The following is a 10,040-nucleotide window of genomic DNA, read 5'->3' as shown; positions in this document are numbered from 1 at the left end:
CCAGGGCTTTGTGCACTGTATGACTGAGCTGCAACCACGGCCTTGGGCTTTGTGCACTGTATGACTGAGCTGCAACCACGGCCTTGGGCTTTGTGCACTGTATGACGGAGCCGCAGCCACGGCCTTGGGCTCTCTTCTAATGGCATCCTTGCTCCACAGCGTAATTCCCTTCCCCACCTTCTTTTCTCGTGCCTTTTTTGCTTTCCATTCCGAAGTTTCCAAGAAGCTCCTGTTGGAGTCTACCTTCCCAAATCATTTCCATGACTTTAATCCAGAAGTCAATGACTTCAAAGTCAGACTCCAAAGGAACCAGACAGTAAAGGTAAATAAACACTGGAGGATGGAGCAGGAAAATGTGATGAGAAGGATCACGGCAAAATGGCAGAGCCCAGACACCACACAAAGGTGGCTGAGTCAGCTGGCTTATGAATTAAAGACATGGTCTTATTCCCTCTGCTCTCTCAAATATAGCTGAGGATGGCCTTGAATTCCTGATCTGTTATTCCTCGTGTCTTACCTCCCAAGTGCTGGGATTTTAGGTTTGTGCCACCACATCCGGCTCTTGTAATCATGCACTCTGAACTTGAGTCTCTTGCATTGTCCCTACATTACATCCTCATGATCTATCTATCCGATCATAGTCTAGATCTGGAGCACAGACGGTAGGGTAGAGGTTGAAACCTATCACCAAAGAGAATAGCTGGAGCCAGGCTCCTTACACTGCCCTCTACCCAGATGATTCTCCCTCCCCGACCCAGAAGCCCCAGGACCACACAGGCTGGAGCCAGGCTCTTTACACTGCCCTCTACCCAGATGATTCTCCCTCCCCGACCCAGAAGCCCCAGGACCACACAGGCTCACTGATGTAGTACTTTCCAGTTATTGATCCTAACTCCTTTTTGTGTCCTTGACCTCTCCATGCTCACTCTGTCTCTTCACTCATCTTAAGTCCCTTGGTGAATCAAACTCACTCTCTTGCTCACATCCTCTTTTCCTTACTGCCCTCTCTTTAGTCTTATTTATTCCCTTGTAAATTTTGATGATGGGGAATTCTCAGCTTATTCTGAACCCTTGGTGACGGGCACACTCCACTGCTTGGATTTTTTTCTAGCACATTCATCTTCCCATCCAGACAACTACTTCACACCTTCTCTTCTCCTACTTCAAACTCCCACTAAACTTCCCCACTTCTCAGCTCCATAATGTTACTTCCTATGCCTCTAACAAAACTGAAACTATCAGAATAGGAGTACAGAAGGTGCCCACCACCACCTTTACCCAACTGCATGCCTAGATATGTAGTGTGTGTTCCCACACAGAGACCATAAGAACTAGATTCCAAGACAAAACCTCTCCAGGACACTACTCCAGCAAGTCTCACTTTTTTTTTTTTTTTTCCAAGACAGGGTTTCTCTGTATAACCCTGGCTGTCCTGGAACTCACTCTGTAGACCAGGCTAGCCTTGAACTCAGAAATCTGCCTGCCTCTGCCTCCCAAGTGCTGGGATTAAAGGTGTGTGCCATCACTGCCTAGCAAGTCTCATTTTTTATTTTGTATTTTTTTCTAATTTTTTTGTGTCATATGCATCAAAATGTCTCTGCAATTTTTTTCAAAATTTTAAAATTAGTCTTTTGAAACATTCACAAATGTATAAGATGCATATTGACTACTCAGCCCCACTACCTCCTAGCTTCCTGTTACCCTTTCTCCTTCAAATCTCTCCCTGCTGCCCTCTCTTTTAACACAGGGTTTCTCTGTGTAGCCCTGGCTGTCCTGGAACTCACTCTGTAGACCAGGCTGCCCTGGAACTCAGAGATCTACCTGCCTCTGCCTCCCAGGTGCTGGGATTAAAGGCATGCACTACCATAGTTTGCTATGATTCTGTAATACTTAAAAAGCTTGCTTGGCATAAAACATAGTTTGTGCAAGACTTTCTGAACCCACCCATCTGCCTTCATCTCTAATCCCCTGACCCTTCCTCCTCCAGTACTACCTTTCTCCTCTGAAGAACAACCCACTGGTCCAGGTCGCTCACCTACTGAGTTTAACCAGATCTGTGTGACCATAGGTTTGGAGCCTAGTGTGTTAAGGGCCTAAGAGGTTACTGAAGACAATGCCTGACTGTCTGTCTGTCTCTGTCTCTCTCAGAGTTTACCAACAGCCAATACTTCAGCGGGGCTCAGGAGTGCCTTCTCCACCTGTGGCTGACTTTTTCAAAGCCAGTCTTGTGTTAGCAGTTGTTATAAATTAATGATTGCAATGTTGTGCTGAGTCTAGAGGATGGTATTTCGCATGTCTCTGCACTGTCTTTCAGTTCTTACATACTTTCTGCCCCTCTTCTAAAGCATTTCCTAACCTCTAGAGAAGGTCTCGTTTAGGGCTGTGTGCTAATGGTTGATTACACTCAGCACCTTGTGTACCTGTGACTTCTGCATTCACGAATTCACTGTCATTAAGGGGTACATAGTAAACTAAATCAACTCCCTACTCCACTTCAACAATGAGTTACTGCTGCAATATGGGGCTCCAGTTTTTAGGAAAACATTTCAAAAATGGTCTGTGTTAGCCATCCTCGACCAACTCTCCTTCCATCCTTTTCTTTCTTCCCCCTTTCCTCCCTCCTTGCTGCCCCTCTCTCCTTCTCTTCTGTTTTGTTGTCCTCCTTTCTCTTCATCCCTCTTCTTCTCCCCCCTCCTTTCCTTCTTTGTTTTTAGAGGCAGGACTTATGTACATGAGGCTGATCTCAGATTCACTATGACATTGAGAACGGCCTTGATCTTCACACCTCCACTTCTGGAGTTCTGGATACATCTAGTTTATGGGCTGCTAGGAGTCAAAACAGGCTTTGTGCATGCTAGGCAAGCATTCTGAGCCACACCACACTTCTTCAAATGTTTCTTTCCTCATTTTGTTTAAAAAAACAACTTTATTTTATCTGTATGAGTGTTTTGTCTGCACACACACACACACACACACACACACACACATGCACTACTTGTATGCGTGGTGCCCTCAAAGACCAGAGACAGCACTAGAACTAGATTTCAGATGGTTTGTGAGCTGCCATGTGGGTGCTCACAGAGTTCTTTGTTTTGGTTTTTTTTGTTTTTTGTTTTTTTGTTTTTTTTTTCCGAGACAGGGTTTCTCTGTGTAGCCTTGGCTGTCCTGGAACTCACTCTGTAGACCAGGCTGGCCTCGAACTCAGAGATCCACCTGCCTCTGCCTCCCAAGCGCTGGTATTAAAGGCGTGCGCCACCACCGCCCGGCGCTCACAGAGTTCTTTAAAAGACTAAATGCAGTGGTCAGTTCCTTCCTATGGTGTTCACTCCTCACTGACACACTGGTTTTATCTGGCTCTCAGGCCACCTTACCCCCTCAGTTAGCTGCTCATGAGACTCTTCCTCACTCACCTCCCATAATTTGCATTATACCTAGGGCTTCTTCCTTGATTCTCCTCTACACTTCTCCCTCTACAAAATATCTAGTTTGTAAAAACTGGCTTTAATGCCATCTGATAATGCCGATAATACCTCTAGCGTGGAATATTTTCCTTTACCCCATACTCTCATATACACAATCACCTACTCAAGATTGCCATGACAGCTGGATATGGTGGTATACATCTGCTATCCCAGCACTTGGGAGTAGAGGCAGGATTGGGAGTTCAAGGCCAGTGTGGCCTATATGCAAACTTGTCTCAAAAAAAAAAAAAAATCAAACCAAAACCCCAAACCCAGACTCCACTTGAATTCCAAATACATACTTAAATGTAACATGAGCAAATAAACTCTTGATCTTCTCCTTCTAGCCAGCTGTCTGTAGTTTCCCCAATTCCTCACTACCCCATTACCCTTAAGGTCCTGCTATGTAGCATTGGCTAGCATGAAACTAGCTATATAAACCAGGCAGGTCTTGAACTCACACAGATCTGCTTGCTACTACCTCACCTGGCCCTGACCAGTTTTTAAATTTTACTTTATTATTATATATTATATTATGTTACATATGTTATTATTTTATTTTATTTTGAGATAGGGTTTTCAAATTGCCCAGGCTTGCTGGGCTGAAGCTGGCCTTGAATAGGGATCTGTTTACACCCCCCAAGCACTATGATTGTGGGCATATGAAACAACTGGCTCTTATCAGATCTTTTCTATAGTCACTGTGTTTATTATTTATTGCCTGGCTTCCCATCTCCAAAATGTAATATCCATAAAGGTAGGGATTCTGCCTGCTTTGGCTTTTTGTGTATTCAGAAAAAAAAAATTGAACAGCGTCTGGATGCTAATAAAATACTTATTGAGGGGCTGGAGAGATTGCTCAGAGGTTAAGAGGGCTTCCTGCTGTTCCAGAGAACAGAGTTTCCCAGCACCCAAGTTGGGCAGCTTAAAACCAACTGAAATTCCAGCCCCAGTTGTTCTGATGCCTTCTTTTGGCTTTTATAAGCAATCACACACATATGGCAGACATACACATATAAATAATAAAATCTTAAAAAATTAAACGAAACCAGTAGGATCCATCCTTTCCCCTTTTTCTCCTCCTTCCTTCTTTCCCTTCGGCTGTCTTAAGTAGCCCAGGTTGGCCCTGAATACCTGATCCTGCTTACATCCCCCAAGTGCTGGAATTACAAGCATGAGTTACCATGCCCAGCTCATATTTACTTTTATCTTAGAAATTACTGAAGTCATTTAATTAAAAATGAAAGTCAGTGTCTAGTGCAAGAAACAAAATATTATTCAGGTTAAAAACCTGTCTCCAGAAACTGAAAGCACTAGAAACATAAACTTAGTAGGTATTAGTGAAAGTATGATTATAGTAAGGAAAAAAATGAAGTAGGACCTGCATCTCCCTGCATTGAAGATCAATTGCTGTCCTTCTCCCAGGGTCGCTCCTTCTCCATTATTTGGCCATCAGTGTCAAAAGAAGGAAGCAACGCCTTTAGCTGTATAGCCTTAACTGTGTTGCTCTGCTACTTCCTAGAAGGTCTCCTGCCTTCAGAACTGTATTTATCCGGCATTTACTTATTAAGTTATGTATTTAACCTTTGAATCACGATTCTGTGGTAGAGGCAAGAAAATTCTGAAGCTGTTTTGCAAACAATGCAAACTTAGAACTGAGCGGGAAGGAGTCCCTTCCTCCGTTAGATACTGGTGGTCGCGTCTCCGAGCGCCTTCTTTTCCTGAAGAGGATCTGAGTTGGTCGCCTAGGAAGCAGCTCCAAGCATCCACAGAATTTCGGTGCAATCCGCTCACACAGGTCCTGACTCGAGAACGGAGTCCAGAGCGCGGACGCCGGGGCTCCGCGCATGGAGCTGCAAGCCTGTAGCTGCAAAGTGGGCGCTCCACGGAGCCCACGCTTCGTGCACCAGGGTGCTGCTCGCGCCCGCCTCTGCCGCACCCCTCCCCCGTCCGCGCCTCCCCTTTAAGCAGGCGGATTTGTGTCGGCGGACGCGAGGCTCGACTCCCCTTTATGGCGGAGCCCCGCGCCCGCACCTCGCCAAGCACCTCGGCTGGCGGTGGGGGTGGGGTCCTGCGCGCAGAGCCCGCCTCCGCCTCCGCCTCCGCCACCCGCCGCCCTCGCCGCAGCGCGGCCCCGGGGAGCGCGCGCCGGGGGCGGGCCGTGGGCGGGCCGGCGGGGCCAGGGCGGGGAGGCCGGCGGGCGGTGGCGCTCGAGTCCGCCTCCGACTGCGGCGCGGCGGGGCAATGTGAGTGCCATGGCGAGGAGTCTCTGCGCGGGGGCCTGGCTGAGGAAACCCCATTACCTCCAGGTAGGCCGGCCGCGCGTCCTCCGCTCCGCTGCGCGCCACGCGGGACTCCCTCCGCGCGCGCCCCGCCGCCTTCTGCGGACCGGCACCTGGCGGTGCGCCCTCCCAGCCCCGCTCTTCCCGGAGTCCTGCTCCCCGGGCGCCGCCCCAGCCCTGCGCCCCTCGGCGTCCCGGCCCGGGACGCGCCGCGATCCCTCCTCTACGTGCTCTCCTGCTTTCCCCAAGGTCCCCCCACCCCTCGACCTGCCATTCCTGACTCTGTCTGGGGTAGGAAAGGGTGGTGTGTCATTCCTCCATGTTCCACAGAGTCGTGACCGATTGTCATACCAGTGGTTCCCCAAGTCCCAGCCAGCGGCTGTGCCTCGTGCAGATCCCCTGTGTGTTCTCATCACATCTCTGGTTTAAATGGGAGGGAGGAATAAGCAAGCTCGATCGTGGCGATGCTTAGCAAAAAGGGGATGGTGACCGTTGTGCGGCGAAAGCAGTTCTCAGTCACAACAGTGTGTACTGTTGGCGTGTTCATTTTTCATGATTTTCTGTTCCGCTGTCAGTAGGCTTTAGAACCCTCCTGCTGCTTTGGTGCACTGTTTGGTCACCAGGGGGACCTAGTAGACGTCGTGAATAGCTGAGCACAAATCCATAGCTCGGATGGAAAAACAACTACAAATCAATGCCTCACACATTGACAGTATTGTTCTATGCTTACATTAAAAGGCCTGACGACATGGGACGGGTATTTTAGGTCAGCTCATAATGTGCTTCTTACGAGCATGAAAAAAAAAAGTTGAAAAACATTACTGTCCAAATAAATCTTACATTTTAATTTGAAATTTGAAGGTGTAAGTCATCACATTGAAACAAGCCATACTCAGATTGAGAGGCTGATTTGACAACTCATGGTTTTAAGGGTGTAAGACTGAATGCTTGAAGCAGCACCACCAGAAATAGTTGTGCCTTGAGTACCAGTATTAGAATCTAGTCTAGCATTCCACCCCGCCAGGTTAAAGTATTTTGGCATGTTTAAAATTTTTGAACTTAAACCACTTAGCTTTCCATTATTAATTTTTAGGGTTGGTAGAGTTTCAGGCTTTAGTTTTGGCTCTAAATGTTTTCAACAGAGTGAACGCTATCTTTGGCATTATAACTATACAAGGGTTTTCTGATTTGGCTAAGGTTAGAACTTAAGAGTTCTGGGGTCAATTCCTAACACCACACAAACAAAATTAGTTTTACAAATAGTTATGCTTACATTAATGACAAACATCAGGTTTCTTACTTTCTGAATTTGCATCATTATCAACGATCAAATTAGGGTAAGCTTGCTAATGGGCTAATATTAAGATTATTAAAATTTTAAAATGTTTAAACTTATTAAAATACCAGCACTTGGGAGGCAGGTCTCTGAGTTTGAGGCCAGCTTAGTCTATATAACAAGTTTGAGATTAGTGATGGCTACATAGAGAAATTTTGTCTCAAAAAAAATTTTTTTTCTTGGTTTTTTGAGACGGGGTTTTTCTGTATAGCTCTGGCTGTCCTGGAACTCACTCTGTAGACCAGGCTGGCCTCGAATGCAGAAATCCACCTGCCTCTGCTTCCCAAGTGCTGGGATTAAAGGCGTGTGCCACCACCTCCCGGCTCAAAAACTTTTAAAGGTAAACTTAAGATTTCTTTTAAAAGACAAGTTCTCATCTGACACAAATTGACTTAGAACTATGGAGGTAGCTAAGGATAACCTTGAATTTCTGATCCTCTTGCTTTTAAGAGTTTGTGGTTGCAAGGGCACAATTCAGAGTCCAGTGTTCTTCCTGAGGAGCTTCCTCCCTGGCTTTTTGAGACAGGGTCTCCAGTAGAACTCTCCAATAGGCCAGTGAGTCTCTGCCTCCACTTCCTCAGGTCTGCGATTGCAAGGCTGTGCAAAGTTGCATGTCAAGTGCTTGGAGAGCAAACCCTTTAAAGCCCAAGCTAATTCTGTAGCCTGTTTCTTTTTTGTTTTTCTTTACTTCTTCAAAATTATACGTCATGCTTAGCATTAACTTAGTATTAGCTAAATTTTATTTCTCATGGAGAGGGCTTCTTGTACACTGTCTTTTAGCAAAATAAAATAAAAAATTTTCCCTTTAATAGCCTGTGTATGTTAGAATACACACACATACCCACACCCACACACCCACACAAACCCTTTTTGAGACCAAGTCTTAGCACAGGCTGGTCTTCAATTCATGATCTTCCTGTTTCTGATCTTCCTGTTTCTACCTCCCATGTGCTGGGTTTACAAGTGTGCTCACAATAATACAGTGCTTCAGGGAAACTAGTTCTTTTATTTTGTTTTTATTTTTTTTCTGAGACAGGGTTTCTCCGTATAGCCCTGGCTGTCCTGGAACTCACTCTGTAGACCAGGCTGGCCTTGAACTCAGAAATCTGCCTGCCTCTGCCTCCCAAGTGCTGGGATTAAAGCATGTGCCACCTCCCCCTCCAGATACATTTTAAGTTACAATGAGGCTGTAGTCATTCAACAGGTGCAGGGGATACTCTTACCTTTGTGGGTAGGGAAACAGCAAGGTAGATTTATTTCAGAAAGGAGGGAAAAGATAAAGGGCCTGGAAAGTTTTTGAAACCAGTTTTACATACTTGGCAACTGTTCTTGTTTGTCTCAGCTGGGTGGGGCCAAAGGTCATTCAAGCCTTAGAGAGTTTAAGTTTCTTTTTCTCTATTTTTTTCTTAGTATTTTTTTCTCTAAATTTTTTTGTACAATATATTTTGATCATATTTCCCCTCCCCCAGCTTCTCCCCACCTCTCTGTCCACCCACCTTAATGTTCTCTCTTTCAAAAAGCCCTTACAAAAACAAAGATTAAAACAAACAAAAATAAGACAAAAAAGCCAAAACAAACTAAACAAGCAAAACAAAATGAAGATATTTATTTTTAATTTTATGTGTATGAATGTTTTGCCTGCATGTGTATGTGCAACATGCATGTGCATGCTGCCTGTGGAGGATAGAAGGGCATGTCATCACACCCACAGAAACTGGAGTTAGCATGTTGTGAGCCACTGTGAGGATGGATGCTGGGAACTGAACCTGGATCTTTTTTCAAGAGCAGTGAGTCCTTTTAACCCACAAGCTATGTCTCTAATCCACTTCCCCATAATTTAGAGGGGGAAGCACTTAATTTGACTTGCTTGTCAAGGACCTTTACTCACAGAATTCCCACTAATTCAGATGTCACTGGTAGTTACTGCCACTTCTAGAAAGTTAAACATTTTGAACTAGTTTAAAACAAAAGAGTTCCAAGACAGCCAGAGTGACACAGAGAAACCTTGTCTGGAAAAACAAACAAACCAAACAAAAAACCAGAACAAAAGTGTCCTGTCCTCTCCAGCAAAACTTAGTATTTTGTTTTGTTTTGTTTTGCTTTGTTTTTTGGTTTTTCGAGACAGGGTTTCTCTGTATAGCCCTGGCTGTCCTGGAGCTCTCTCTGTAGACCAGGCTGGCCTCAAACTCAGAAATCTGCCTGCCTCTGCCTCCCAAGTGCTGGGATTAAAGGTGTGCATCACCACTGCCCGGCTAGTATTTTGTAATTAATAATTGCTGCTGTAGCCTCTAGCTGGGGTTTGTGAGTGCCCAACTGCTATGATTGCCTTAGTTGATAGAGCCAAGACATTCTACTGCTTGTGAAGAAAGAGCTTAGGAGCGGTATCTCTATAGTAAAATGCTAGTTAGCAGTAAAGCCTGAACTAGGTTAGTGGTTACTTAGAGTGGGTAGGAAGAAAGAGTGGTTACTAATGGGTAGGTTTTGAGAGGAAGGGGACGAGGAGTTGCATGACTGTGTATTACCTAGCAGTATACTTAAAGACGTATGTTCTGTAGTACCTGGATTATAGTTCAGTAAAACAGCAAGGAGTGAAGGAAGCACAAAGGGGAGCGATGAGCTAGGTTGACTGTGGACATAGACCTTGTTCCCTTACCCCATTTATATAACTTTCACTAAGGCCAGCTCTTTGGTGTAGGGAGTTCTTGCTTCCAGGGCAGCAATGCCAGCACACTGTGCAACCTCTATGAATAACTTAGCTAAGCCACATGTACCTGAGTGCCAGTTTTCCCATGCCAAGGCATCATTCTCAGAGAAAGCTAATGTATGCCAGCATCCTGGAAATAACATTCTCTGGATGTGCCAAGTGTTGTAGCATAGCGAACAGGGTTAGACTCTTGACTTGGTTCATTGCTCTGTCAACCAGCTTAAATAAACAACTCTTTTTTTTTTTTTTTTTTTTTT

The 10,040-nt window shown here is 45.4% G+C and overlaps 1 protein-coding gene across 1 annotated transcript in view; it reads left to right on the top strand.

Annotated features, from left to right (window-relative positions):
* Positions 1 to 5,596: 5,596 nt before the first annotated feature.
* Positions 5,597 to 10,040, top strand: part of Dipk1a (divergent protein kinase domain 1A) — an 80,263-nt gene continuing 75,819 nt past the window's right edge. Inside the window, exon 1 of the mRNA XM_031337215.1 lies at positions 5,597 to 5,770. Within this exon, the coding sequence (XP_031193075.1) occupies positions 5,717 to 5,770 (54 nt within the window). The 5' untranslated portion in view covers positions 5,597 to 5,716. The remainder of the gene's footprint in view (positions 5,771 to 10,040) is intronic.

This window comes from Mastomys coucha, unplaced genomic scaffold (assembly GCF_008632895.1).
Source record: "Mastomys coucha isolate ucsf_1 unplaced genomic scaffold, UCSF_Mcou_1 pScaffold22, whole genome shotgun sequence".
Taxonomy (NCBI): Eukaryota; Metazoa; Chordata; class Mammalia; order Rodentia; family Muridae; genus Mastomys; species Mastomys coucha.
The sequence above is the reverse complement of the archived record's forward strand: the minus strand, read 5'-3'. Positions and strand labels throughout refer to the sequence as shown.